Below are 14,008 nucleotides of genomic sequence, written 5' to 3' on the forward strand. Positions count from 1 at the left end.
TATTGTATTAAATTACTTGACACAAAATAAGAATGATCAAATTAAGAGAACAACCAATAATATGAATAATACCTATATAGTAAATACATGAATAGATAAACAGCCTAAATAATAATAATATAGCACAACACCACAGTAGGCTACTACCACTTTGTATTGCTTAAATCAAGATTGATTTCCCAAAGTGCTAAATGAATGTACATGAATGGAAACCATATAAAGAAAGTTACTTTTTAAAATGACTTTCATTTTAAAGGCAACTACATTGGATGGCTGAAGGTACACGCCCCCTCCCCGTGACAGTGGGAACGAATCAAAATAAATAAATAAAAACAACACGGAAGTTAGTCACAACTCTAGTCAACACAAGAAAGGCCGAGACGGAAAAACGGTAAGCTTTCCACGTCGTCCCCACGAAAAACATTGGTCGTTTGTGGTTTCGACGTTCTATATAACATTTAATCCGTGACATCGAGAACGTCGACAGTTTAGGCCGAAACTTTTCACGGAAATGTCACGTCTCGTAAACGTGAAGGAAAAAATAAAGATAAGGAAGTTGGTGTTAGCATTGTCCTGCTAGCCGTGTCGGTGAGGCTCTCTGGAGATCACGGGAAACGGCTTCCGCTCCACCGCCAGCCGTTCACACTCCTCAACACCTTCGGACAAATAGAAAGTGACTCCAGTAATTGTTTTGATCAACGCTTTGTCAAAATCGATCCCTATCAATCGGGAAAGTAGACTTTAGCGTCAATCGCTGAAGGTTTTATCTCGGAGGCGAGGGGGCTGTCTTGCGTCATTGGTATGGACGGGGATTACGGGGGCAGGAACTAGTACAGTGTAAACATTGTGTTCTAGACCATAATAACCCTCCATCGACTTGATATTGATGGATTTTGGGAGATCTCTCTCACTGTTGACACAGTGATCTCGTGATAATCAGTTTACAGCTAACATGCTAGTACTTTGAGGTTGGCTGTCGACCAGTTCTTGTCACTTCTGTTAAGCTGTATCGCCTTTCCTCTGCTCGCCTCACAGGAGAAGTCGTCTTCGGGAACCAGGCCTGCTCATGATGGAAGATTGACGATGGAAGAGAGAATGAATCCGTTTTAATTTATGTATTATTTATTGTTCATGTTCACCGACATTTTAACGGCTAATCTTCTACGACAATGAGTGTCTCATACAACCTATGTAACCTCATAGTCCTCTGCCTCATAGGTTTGTGAAATATATCATCTCTCTCTCTTCACATACATGTTGTCAGTTAAATGACATGAGTTGTTAATTTGTCTATTTGTTCTGCTTATTGATTTGCAGCAGGCAGCAATTTAAAACCCACCTCCTCTTCTGGTAAGGAGACTGTGTGTGTGTGTGTGTGTGTGTGTGTGTGTGTGTGTGTGTGTGTGTGTGTGTGTGTGTGTGTGTGTGTGTGTGTGTGTGTGTGTGTGTGCGCACATATTCTGGATACAAATAAATACACCCCATATAGACCAATTGTGTGTATCCGATTAAACTTTCTTTCTTGTCCTTTTACTATATCTCTCAGCTCGATGTGGCCATGCCCCACAAATACTGGACGGTAAGCAGGGGGAGATCACGAGCTCGGCCTACCATAACTGGTCCTACCGCTTTGGTTCCATCTACGACTGCTGGATCATCCAAGGGAACGAGGATGAGCCCATCATTCTGAGGTATTGAGGCGTTTCCTGCATCAAGTGTCCTTCCCTGTGTCTACATTGGCTTACATACAGTAAATGCGACCTGTTTGAGTCGAGTGTTTGTATATACACCTCATTGATGGTCAATTCTGACATTTATTGCAATTTAACTTTGTGTACCTCCAGGCACACCTTTAGACTCTAGACCGCAATTGGGCTCCTTCCTCATAAGTTGGCTTTCTGTTTTATTTGGCAACATATTGAGCTTAGTGACTCATCTGATTTGAATGCCCCGCCTCCAATCAGCCCTACTTTCGTTCTTTGTTCTCTGGAATTTTAGCTAAACATAGACTTGCGGTATCACACTAAGAAATACCGAAGGTATGATTAGACGAAATGGGTTTGCCAACATTTGGTGGCTGGCCCTGGTATGCAGAGGTCTCTGCGTTCCACCAGTTTTACAATAACAACTGACCGGCCAGATCATGAAAACTGAAAGGGAGATTTATAACAGCATAGCGCTGCTGTGGTGGTGTATAAAAAATCATCACACATCCCCTAAAGTTATTTTTTCTAGGTGGAAAGATACTGATAGTCAACAGATATTCACAGTCAAAATGACAGGGGTCTGACTAAAGACGTTATCATGACGTTGAGCATTCTCACTCATATCTGGACCGATTTCCACAAAGAATTGTCCACATCAGTCCATTCAACCCGAAATTAGCAGGAAAATAGGTTCCGGGTTTGACATGTTTTGTGTGTGTGTGTGTGTGTGTGTGTGTGTGTGTGTGTGTGTGTGTGTGTGTGTGTGTGTGTGTGTGTGTGTGTGTGTGTGTGTGTGTGTGTGTGTGTGTGTGTGTGTGTGTGTGTGTGTGTGTGTGTGTGTGACGTCTCTCCCTCCTCCCACACACAGCTTCTCCCAGTTCTCGACACGCTGCAAGAAGGAATGGGTGTCCCTGAAGTCGTCGGCGGGCCGCGAGCCTGTGGTCCTCTGTGGCTCCACGTTGCCCGACGCCATCGAGTTCCCTGGGGGCAACGTCACGGTGGTGCACCACTTCCTGCCCCATCTGTTTCCTGTGTCGTCCTTCCTGCTGAGCTACACCAGAGGTGCGGTGACGCGTTGCATGTTGTTGTTGTTGTTGTTGTTTAAGTTAGTTTGTGTTCACGAATACTGGAGATTTAAGACTGGTTTATTGTATGCGTGGGACAACAGGTGTAAGAAATGTAATGTAATTGTGTCGTTTGTTAATACTTCAATTAATACTTATATTGTAAAGCTCTGGAGTTGGTTACGTTATTCAGTAGCACTTGAACATGGAAAATTGGTCTTGGTCTTTTCACCGTGAAGTTGCTGTAGGTAAGATTTAAGAGTGCAATTTGTTAGAAATGCCAAGGTCTCCACCAGCTATTAGTCAGTGAAATGCTCTGTGGGAATATTTGCTCCGGGCTCATTTCTTTTCCCTGATTGGTTTCGGGGAATCCATCTTGCCCTATCCCTGACGGGTCACGTGTCAGTGGTGGGGAAACGGAGGCAGCAGAGATGTATGGGTTATTCTTTTTCTTTTTTGTCTCGTTTATCTTCAAAATCTTGCTCACTGCAGCTCTTTTTTTCTGCTGTCCCAACAACTCTATAATCGTACCTACAGCACCCTTATTTATTTATTTATTTATTTTCATTATCCTGGTCACCCTTCTTCGCCCCTCCAGACAGTGAAGAGTGCCCGCCGGCCTCCTTTGAGTGCGCCAACGGCCGCTGCCTCCCCCTGTCCTGGCGCTGCAACGGCCGAGTGGAGTGTCTGGGGGAGGGGCTCGGCGCCGACGAGAGGGGCTGCGACGACGAGGACGACGAGGAGGAGGAGGAGGCGGAGGAGGAGGAGGAGGAGGGGGAGGGGAAGCCCCCGCAGGGAGGAGGAAGAGAACGGGGAGTCGAGAGAAACGGCACCGCCACGCTGCGCCAGCCCCCGACGACCGGGGGCCGCAGCGGGGACGACCTGTGGTCCCAGCTGATGGAGAAGGCGGGGTACGACAGCCCGACCGAGTACCAGCCCTGGGCGGAGCCGCGGCCCGCCGCCCCCCCCTCTGGGAGGCAGCCCAACGCCACCCTGCCGACCCCCTCGGCGGCGGAGGACTGGCCCTGCGGGGGGGTCCTGCAGACCTTCTACGGGACCTTTGCCCCGCCCTTCAACCGCGGGGACGCGATGTGGTGCGTGTGGACGGTGGACCCCCAGGACCCCCGGCCCTTGAAGCTGGACCTCCAGCAGCTGGAGCTGGGCCCCAAGGACTCGCTGACCATCTACAACCGCCAGCAGGGCACCGGAGAGGTCATCAAAATCGTACGTGTGTGTGTGTGTCATCTTTGTCGTGTTTAAATCCTAGCTGGAAGTCTTTCCTAGTTTCTTCTAATATTTCCCAGCGTCCCAGTCTGCTGCGGTTGTCGTACTGCTAGACCTTTTTTTTTTTAAAGCCAGCTCTTGACAAGAACATCTTCTGAGGGGTGTGATCGTCTCCCCCACCCAGGTCACCAGCAGCTCCAACTACAAGTCGGTGCAGGTGGAGTCACGGACGGGCCTGCTGTCGCTCTCCTACCGCACCATGCCCGGCTCCCCGGGCCGCGGCTTCAACGCCACCTTCCGCGTGGGCGGCTACTGCCCGCCGTGGGAGCAGCGCTGCGGGGGCTCCGCGGGGGGCTGCTTCACCCACGAGCAGCGCTGCGACGGCCGCTGGGACTGCCCCGAGACGGGCCGGGATGAGGCGGGCTGCCGGGGCTGCGGCCACGAGCAGTTTGCGTGCGGAGGAGGGGCGGGGCAGCGGGCGGCGGCGGTGGTGCCCAGCCGCATGGTGGGACGTCCCGTGTGCTACCCGGCCGGGGAGAGGTGCAACTACCAGCTGTACTGCGCCGACGGCAGCGACGAGAGGGACTGTACCGTGTGCCAGCCCGGGACGTTCCACTGTGACAGCGACCGGTACGGTACCCGTTCGGCTCACTGTCGCTGTTTTCTTCTTTTATAGGCCGAGACATTTTAATAATTAATGGTTAAAAGCAATTTACAAATAATGTGTTACTTATTATATGGACTCACTCATCATTATTTATTAACACACACACACACACACACACACACACACACACACACACACACACACACACACACACACACACACACACACACACACACACACACACACACACACACACCTATACACACAGTCCTGTGTAACGCAAATGCTGAAATGGCAGAGAGCATAAAAGCACAAAGCATACAAACACAAATAGTTTGTTTGTACATTCATAGATGGAACTTTCTTTATGTCACCGGGAAGATCCGGTACTAGGCAGCTGCTGAGTATTAAAGCTGGGGTAGGCAATTAGGAGAAGCCAACCAGAGTAAGCTACATTTTGAAATATCCCAACCCTGCCTACCGTCCTATGTCCCGAGCCACTCCTCAAAAGACCTGACTAGCTTGATATCTGCAGCCATAGGTCGGCCTAGCCTAGCCTTGTGGAACACCCCGGTAGTGCTGTGCAATTAATCAAAATTTGATTGTGATATTGATTGGGACAAACGATCTAAACCAAACTAATATAATCGCGTTGAAACGATTTATATTTAAATTTTTTTAATTACATTTGATTTATTCATTAAATGTATATATACATTAAATGTATATATACATTTAATACATTTAATATATATAAAAAATAAGTAACGGGTACATTTCAAAGTACAATGATTTTTTTGTTAAAAAAATGCAGCAAAAAACAATCGTTTAAATAATCGTGACTTCAATATTGACCAAAATAATCGTGACTATGATCATTTTTTCATAACCGAGCCGCTCTACACCCCGGTCCCACTCTGGTGTGCGAGTTGTGTGTCATAGTATATTCCCACCATTATTCCAACATATTCACACACCTGGTCTCCCCGTCCCCCCGCCCACAGGTGTGTGTTTGAGAGCTGGCGCTGCGACGGCCAGGTGGACTGCAAGGACGGCACGGACGAGCTCAACTGCACCGTGGTCCTGCCGCGCAAGGTCATCACCGCGGCGACCGTGGGCAGCCTGGTGTGCGGCCTGCTGCTGGTCATCGCCATGGCGTGCACCTGCAAACTCTACTCCCTCAGGACCCGCGAGTACAGGTAGGCTCCGCCCCCTCCCCCTCAAGTAAAACGGAGTAAAAATGATGTATGGTTAAGTTGGGGGATGTTCAATGATGATCAGAAAGGATCTTTATTTTTTTTTAAATTATTTTTATCAAAAGGAAATACATATACCATTGTACGGTGTCATTTCATACTTCAATCAGCATACAATTCAGTATTCCTCTACTCCATATGGTCTTAAACCATACTCATGCATGCTCACACATCCACATATATACCACACATCCACATATATATATATTTATTCCCACTCATCTACATATATCTTTCACCTTTCACTATCAGAAAGGATCTTTAGACGAGGCTCATGTTAAAATGTTTTGAGTCAAATCTCAACTACACACGGGGGTTGCTGTGTTCTGATTGGCTTGAATACCAACATTTTTTTTATCCGTACTAACCTTTTATCTCTGATTCTGGAGGCCATGCTGCACTCCCTTGATTTGTGTTTTTTATAAAAACGACAACTAAAGAGGTCGTGTGTAGAAGGGTTCTAGTTTTTTTGTTCTTGTCACTACTGCAGTTTTGATTGGATACTTTGATTGTTCTCAGCCTCACTTGTAATTTGGCTTTGGATAAAAGTGTCAATATGACCAAATGTTTGATGCCGCCTGCGTGCGAGTGTTCACTGGCCCTGGAGGCTGACGCAGCACCGAGAAGACGGTACAACCATGGTCGTGACGGGGTGATGAGCAGTAACCGAAGCGGTGATGCAGCCGCTCTCACAGAGAGAAGCCAGAGAGAGTACATTTAGCGTGGGTGCTGCTCAGCCATCTCGCCTCCCTCGCGTTCTGCGTGTGTGTTCTCGCACTGCGCTTGTTGCTAAGCTACAGACCCGGTTTATCATTCAGTCCAACTCTGCAACTGCCACAGAGAACAACAACACCGCCGTGCTACGTTGTGTCTCCATCGCGTGTGCTAGGGTGACGCTACACCGTGGTGCGCTCCGCATTAAGGTGAGCGGTGGCACAGGTTTCTCTAAATGTCCACAGGTCTTGAGATGGTGTTCAAATTTGAATCCCGCCCTCGAATATGATGCATGTTTCCACCAGCCATGCGTTGCCTTCAGTGATTTTGTTTTTATTTAAAATATTTGATGATGGGGGGCGCCCCGGCGGCTCACCGGGTAGAGTGCGTCCTGAACGCAGCCACCCGGGTGAGAATCCGGTCCTTTGCGGCATGTCCTTCCCTCCATCTCCCATACCTTCCTCTCTATCTCACTCTATAATAAAGCATAAAAATGCACAAATAAATCTTAAAAAAAAAAAAAAAAAAAATATATATATATATATATATATATATATATATATTTGATGATAGGCAGACATGGCAGGACATCAGCATGTTTGGTTTCTCTTTTAAAAGCCCTGCTTTAGAGGAAACTGACGAGGCCCTCGGAGTGAACACGAACTGTGGTAGCTGTGTCCTTGTTTCGGTCGTCAATTTGTACTGTAATGTTTTTTTTTTTTATGGCCAAAACTTGTTGCTGTGAGGAAACGCATTGTAACTCGCACAGAAACTGAGTGTTCATAGCTCATTAACCAAGACCAATCGCTCGTCACTCACTTGAAACGATAATGTAGTAAAAAAAAAAAAGGTGTGTGTCTTGATTCAACGGCATATTCTCTGTATTCTGTTTCTCCTTGACAAAAGTGTTGCACTGAACACGTGATCAGCCACTAATCCCCTGCTCCTCTGTTTTGGGGTCTGTTTCTGTGCAGCATGTTTGCTCCGATCAGCCGCCAGGAGGCGGAGCTCATCCAGCAGCAGGCCCCGCCCTCCTATGGTCAGCTGATCGCCCAGGGCGTCATCCCGCCAGTGGACGACTTCCCCACAGAAAACCCCAATGAGGTGAGAGATCTGGTTATGTGTCACTTTTACAGATAAACAACAGGGTAAGGTCAGGAGTAATGAGTTTCAGCTCCTTAATGTGTTATGAAGCAATTTAATCTGTACCAGCACTTTAATCTGTACTAGCACTTTAATATGTACCAGCACTTTATTGTGCACTGCACTTTAAATGTGTACTAGCGCTGTATATTTTGACTAGTAGGTAGGGCAAATTGCACAGCGCAGATCCTCTTCTATCTGGTTACCAGTGATGTACTTTATTTCTACATGGGATGTTTTATTATCTTTATGCATTGTATGTTCCATGTTTGTCTATGCAGCAGTACCCTGCATAGGGTGAGCCAAATTTCTCCCAAACGGAGACTAATAAATGTACTTGACTTGACTTGAGTTTGAAGCATTTCCAGTCCTTTCCTTCAGGGCTTCACCTCAGGACAGGCGCTTAAAATAGATAGAATAGAAGCTTTATTGTCAGTGCATTGAATACAGTGTACACTGAAGTAAACGCTTCTGTGTATGAATCCTTAGAGCAATATACACGATAAGTACCGAGTGTGTTTGCCTGGAAGGGGAGCCATCGCTCCATCAATCTAGACACTTGAGGTCAATGTTCTGCTAGAATAAATAATCATTCTGCTCGCAAGAAGCATAGCGTTCTTGCGGACATCAGTGTGGTTTGAAGTAAAGTACAGTGGCCATGAGAGCTCAAGGCACTGCAACTTAAGAAAAAAATGCAAATAGACCCACCACAAGCTCCTTTAGGGAAACCGGCTGCACATACACCAAGCGACAAAGGAAGTGTTTCAAGAGAACACTTAATAAGAGTCAACCAGTCTGCACACTGTTTCACGGTTTGTGACTCATGATGTTATTGAGGTCGTCTATCCATCAGTGAGGACGGGGGGGGGGGGTGAGGTCAAATGATAGTGTTTTAACATCGATGGCATGATTCAGATGTCCTGCAGTTCATTCCTGTTCAGTGTCCCCTGGAAACGCATTTGCGTTGTTGTTTGGTGTAATGGAGCACGAATATGGTGGAATATGGTGTCTGCATTCTGATTTTAATGTCTGCCTACACCACGTCTCCTCTAGTTGAGTGAGCCTACAATACAGTTTCACCCAGCCTTCTAGCCCCCTCTGCACAATGCATTTGGTATCAAAAGGGAACTAGATGGCTAGATAACGCAGCCTGATGAAAGCAAAGTTTAAATGATTAGAACATCCCACTATTTGCATTAGTGTTTTCTTAAGATTCTGTGCGTTGAGCTATCTGGGCCACCGTAGAATAGACTGTCCCTTATTCGGGGCGATATTGTCGAGACAATGGTGACCATTCATTCAGCGGAAGTTATGAGCTAACCCTTCTGTTGAAAATGGCCAGTGTGCCTCTCAGGTGTTGTGTACCAGAGGGTCTCACGGCTACACTACTTTTATTAGCTGGTGAAGACACTCCGGGAGGGGGGGTGGGGATTTACCTGTCTTACACAAAGCCTGCGTGGTCTGGGATAAGCCAGCAGCAACGGCTGCTCCAGCCGCCTGTGGATCAGTGGTGAAACACTGTGGCTGAAAGTGTCTTTTAATGCTGTCCTCTTTTGCTCGTCCTTGGCGGTTTCAACGGATCGTTTATTACCACCTCCTAAAGTATCGTTTTCAAAAAGGGTTTTAATCGGTTCTATATGTTATATTGTGCAGGCATTCAGCAATTATTAAAAGTAGGTACAAACAAGGTGCATGTAAAAACAACAGGGAAAAGTGCGCACATGGGCGTCAGATAATCCTGTGTGTTTGAACGCCGCGGTTAGCAATGCACAAAAGATTAGCGTAGCGTGTCAACATCCCCCTGCTCCTGTTCTGACGTCTGCTCCTCCTCCTCTTCCAGGCCACCTCCCTCTCCCTCCGCGGCATCCTCCAGCTGCTGCGGCAGGACACGGCCGTCTCCCCCCGCCGCCGCCGCCGCCCGCGCTTCATCCGCCGCGCCGTCCGCCGCCTGAGGAGGTGGGGCTTCCTCCCGCGCACCCCCTCCAGGCCCGCCCACGCCACCGGCGGCTCCTCCTCCTCCGGTCAGCCGACGCCGGCGGACGGCTCCTCCTCCTCCGCCGCCGCCGCCGGTGGGTGTCGGGACGGGGCCCCTCCCCCGGCGTTGACCACCGGCGTCTCCCTGGCGGTGGAGGCCGTCAACCAGCCCGTGCCGCACAAGCTGGGCCTGTTGGCGCAGGCCACGCCCACCGCCCCGGCCCTGGCCCCCTCCTCGGCGTTGCCCGTGTTCTCCCCCTCGCCCGCCTCTGCCCCTTCCCCGCCGCCCCCTCCCTACGCCCCGCCGGCCCCCGACGCGGCGGCCCCCCGCACGCCCCCCCGCGGCGGCGCTGCCCTCCCCGCGCCCAGCAGCCCCTCCCTGGCCTCCATCTTCCAGTCGCTGGGCCAGAGGATCTCGCTGTTCAGGCCCTCCCCGTCCTTCTCCTCGTCCTTCTCCTCGTCCAACTCCATGCCCCTGTCGGCGTCGCCCTCCTCCTTCTCCACCACCTCCTGCTCCTCCTCCTCCTCCTCCGCCTCGGACGACGAGGTGCTGCTGATCCCGCTGTCGGAGGACGCCGTCTCGGAGGACGACGTGCCCATGCTGACGTGAACCGCCCTAGACGCTCGGTGGCGACCTCCTGTTCACTTTGTTTCGTTATTTTTAACTTTATAATCACGCCCGCCAGACAAGCCACAAGCCAATCAAAAACCCACCGTTCCCTTTTTCCCCTCCCACCCAAACCCACCGCCAACCAACCCCGGGTCTTCTACCACAGTAACGCCGGCACACCGGTTGCCCCGTCGAGTCTTATCTCTGCGTTCGTGTTTTTGGTTTCAAACTCAAACACAGGATGCAATCGCCACCATGGGCAGGTCTAGTGCCTTTTTTTTTTTTTAAAGAGTTTATTTTTAAAACGGCGTTGTGCTCGATTCAGTGACGCGTGACTTCTTGTATTCGGTGACTCAAGTCGACTTGTTTTTTTTGTTGTTTTTAATCTCTTAAGTATTCGTGTGGGGTAGAGTCTGCTTGGCTGACGTGTGAGAGGGAACCGGTGTGTCTGAGTTCTGCTTTGAATGAGCACTTAACCACGCCGAGCTGTCTCTTTTTTGTTTTTAGTTGTGAAGGAGGATGAATTTTTTTGCACAGAATAACAGACCCTATTTGCTTGCTGAGGCTACTGTCAAATTAAATATTAGTAGTCATTTTTTTTAGAAGACGCCATACAAGTGTCTTTGTATGACTAGTGAGTAAATGCATATTTACAATCGCACGTGCAGTTTGGTGTTGGGGGGGGGGTTGGGGAGGATATCTGTAGTCGGTGGAGTATGTTCATAGACTCGCTCCTGCTTATTTCCGCATCACCTTGTATCATACGTGTGGTCAGAAATCAAACCAATATTCCGTATTTAAGTGCCTTTACCACAGACCTTTCCCGGCAGCAATCTGAGGGGACAACCGAAACAATGGGGCACGAAAAAAAACTATCTGTGCGCCCACAGAAACAGGAGCACAATAGGTGTCCTACCCACCACCACTCCACACAGCCCAAGGCCACGCCGAAAAAAGAAATCAACGCATGTCTATATCGCTATGGCTACTAGCAATAAAATGTTCCGGACACCCCCCCATGTTCCTGTTTTTTAGGTTCAGGCGGGCTGTTTCACGTGCACCATTGCACACCGCGGTTCTGCACGGAGCCCTGCAATCAAGAACTTTTCTGTCAGAATGTATGCATGTGTTTTTTGTCAGAGCTAGACTAGAAGTGTCAAAGGACTTCAGGAAGGTCTGGACAAAATGGCCGCCCGGTGACGCCGCTGAGGTGTTGGAGTTTGATCGAGGCCTCTACTTGAATTGTCGACCCAGAAGAAGAGGAGGAAACGATCGCTTCCTGTCATGTTTTTGGATTCTACAACGACGACGAGTGAACCAACTTGTAATGTGCCATTTGTTCCTGGAATCCATTTTAATTGTTTTCACCCCTCGTTTTAATTTGTGGCGAGTCATCAGTTCTTAAAATGTTGCTTTATTGAATGTATCGGCCTCTGAGAGACGTACTATTTGGACTGTTGTTTAAACTTGTAATATTGTAGGCCTAAGCCAGGACGTGATGTTTATGAATCACTAGGGTCAAATTCACTGTACATAAGTAAAATGTGGCTCAGATTAAAGATATTTTGCACTTTTACTTATTGTCCCGTCCCTTGTGTTGCGTTTTAAGCTTGTATATTTTGATGTGTCTTAACTGCGCAGACACCTCAAAATAAAAAGTTCACTTCAAGGGAGTGAACTTTTTGTAGTCCATTGTTATCTTTGGGAGTGAACATGAATGTGATGTAACATTCTAAAACAGTGCCAAACAGGTCTGCATCCAAAATATGAATGCGCAGACATTTTGAGATTAACATTTTTATTGTAAATAAATTGGTTAACACAATTCCGATAACATATTAAAGTAAAGAGGGGGAATCTAGATCGGCTTAGCTGAGGAGGTAGAGTGGGTTGACTTGTAACCGGAACGTTGCTAGTTTGATCCCTGGCTCCTTCTAGCTGAATGTAGAAGTGTCCCTGAGCAAGATGCCTGTTCCCGACAAACTGGATAAAAGCGTCTGGTAAATATAAATGTAAATCTTAAGGCTGAAGGCTGCCATGTTAATGAACACAAAAGATCAAATTATCATGTGAGGTGAGCTGACCGGAAACATATTTGGTCTGATGTGGTCATCATGCTGCAAGTACTATTCCAACTACAGGAATCAGGACCACAAAGTGGGTTGCAACAGGGGTACATTTTACATTTTACAATTTTTTTTTTTACAAATTTACTTACTTTTTTACATTTTTATTGGATAATTAGTATGATTTGAAGAAAGAGGGATGGAAAAAGAACAGAGGAATACTGCATTGATGAGCCGTATCCATAGAGAGGGATAGATAATTTGTGAGGGATTGGATTTGGAATTAAAGGTGGAAAGGACAGAAAGAGGACGCTCCTCAAAAGGTAAGAGTAGAACAAGGTTCATCTGTAACCAAATCATTCAGTGACAGCTGCACATCATCACCTCATTAAGCCCTGATTGGTCAGCTGGGGGCTGGCAACATTTAAAATCCCTACACAAAGCTTTGGTCTGCAGTGGAAGTGTCCTATTGGAGATATGACAGCAATGCTCTTTACATGGTAAGGGAAGTGGTAAATTTTTGGAGTGTTATTTCAAAATTTGTTAAGAGTTCTTTGCTTCAATATTGGCTGTCTGTTTTAGGGTCTTCCTCCAAGCTATCCTGCTTTGGGATATCGACTGTAGCCCTATTAAAAATGGTATGTAGTATAAAATGGACTTACTTTCTGAAATGGTTTATGCTTAATGGTTTGAATGTGCTGGTGGCTCCTTGTGTAGGATTTGCTCCCCAGTATGAAGGTGGGTATTCTCAAGATCCGGGCCATGCCCAACCCAAACAGCAGATGAACTCCGGCTACGACACTGCTGAATCCATGTCGGAACCTGGTGCACCTGGTTCGTCTTCTGGGGTGCACCTTTCTCCTCCCCCTGCAGGCTTCAGTGGAGGATATTCCCCACCATCTCAAGGTTACTTCAACTCCATGAATAACCTTCATTATTATAGCCATGGAGGGTGGTATATAAAAAATAAGCATTTTAAAACCTCACTCAAGTCTTGGAGGCTTGAAGAATCACTTGCACAGAAACTGGTTAACCTGCCGTCTATTCTCTGGTTATTTGCTACTTGAAGGCTCCTGGGCTATTCCTCCACACTCGTTCTCTGGTGGGCCAGGCCCTGCTCCTGACAGTTACGCTGGCCACAGGGGACAAATGGCTGGCTCCAGTAGTGCCCCCCCACCTGTACCAGAGTTCATCCCAGGAGAGCTTCTCAACATCGAGAGCACAATGGAGGATGGACAGTACGAGTCTGAGACCCAGGAACGGGGCCTCCCTCCACCACCATCTTATGACCCTCCTGTAGCACAGGCTGAGTCCTTCCTCAGTCCAGGAGTCTTGATGCCCCCGCCTTCATTCGGGTACTTCTACCCGTACGACTCGCTGTTCATCACAGGCCAGTACCCTCCAGGAACCTACACCCAGTCCAGCAGTAGCATTGAGCGGGGCAGAGATTACTGGCAGGAGAACCACTACATCAGATATGACGATCCCGCCGAGGAGCAGCCCGAGGAGCAGCCCGAGGAGCAGCAGATGCAGAGTTTTCAGAGCTACCAGCCAGCTGAGCCAGAAGGACCTGGAAAAGGCCAGGATGTGACGCAGCAGTTCCAAGCCTTTGGTGGTTACTGAGTAGGCTGAGACCACCAGATG

At 48.1% G+C, this 14,008-nt stretch overlaps 2 protein-coding genes across 2 annotated transcripts; both read left to right on the forward strand.

Annotated features, from left to right (window-relative positions):
* Positions 1-349: 349 nt before the first annotated feature.
* On the forward strand, positions 350-11,874 carry lrp10 (low density lipoprotein receptor-related protein 10). Its single transcript, XM_084487134.1, has 10 exons — positions 350-391; positions 1,036-1,218; positions 1,318-1,350; positions 1,547-1,691; positions 2,575-2,768; positions 3,369-3,994; positions 4,179-4,624; positions 5,606-5,800; positions 7,546-7,675; positions 9,555-11,874. The coding sequence occupies exons 2-10, from the start codon at positions 1,170-1,172 to the stop codon at positions 10,296-10,298; spliced, it is 2,562 nt and encodes an 853-aa protein (XP_084343260.1). The 5' UTR covers positions 350-391; positions 1,036-1,169; the 3' UTR covers positions 10,299-11,874.
* Positions 11,875-12,841: 967 nt separating this feature from the next.
* Positions 12,842-13,987, forward strand: LOC311368716 (uncharacterized protein; the record flags this gene model as incomplete). Its single annotated transcript, XM_084487505.1, has 4 exons — positions 12,842-12,864; positions 12,947-13,002; positions 13,082-13,270; positions 13,434-13,987. 4 exons carry the CDS (start codon positions 12,842-12,844, stop codon positions 13,985-13,987), a joined length of 822 nt encoding a protein of 273 aa, XP_084343631.1.
* Positions 13,988-14,008: the final 21 nt, after the last annotated feature.

This window comes from Micromesistius poutassou (assembly GCF_964030765.1).
Source record: "Micromesistius poutassou genome assembly, chromosome: 23".
Classification (NCBI taxonomy): Eukaryota; Metazoa; Chordata; class Actinopteri; order Gadiformes; family Gadidae; genus Micromesistius; species Micromesistius poutassou.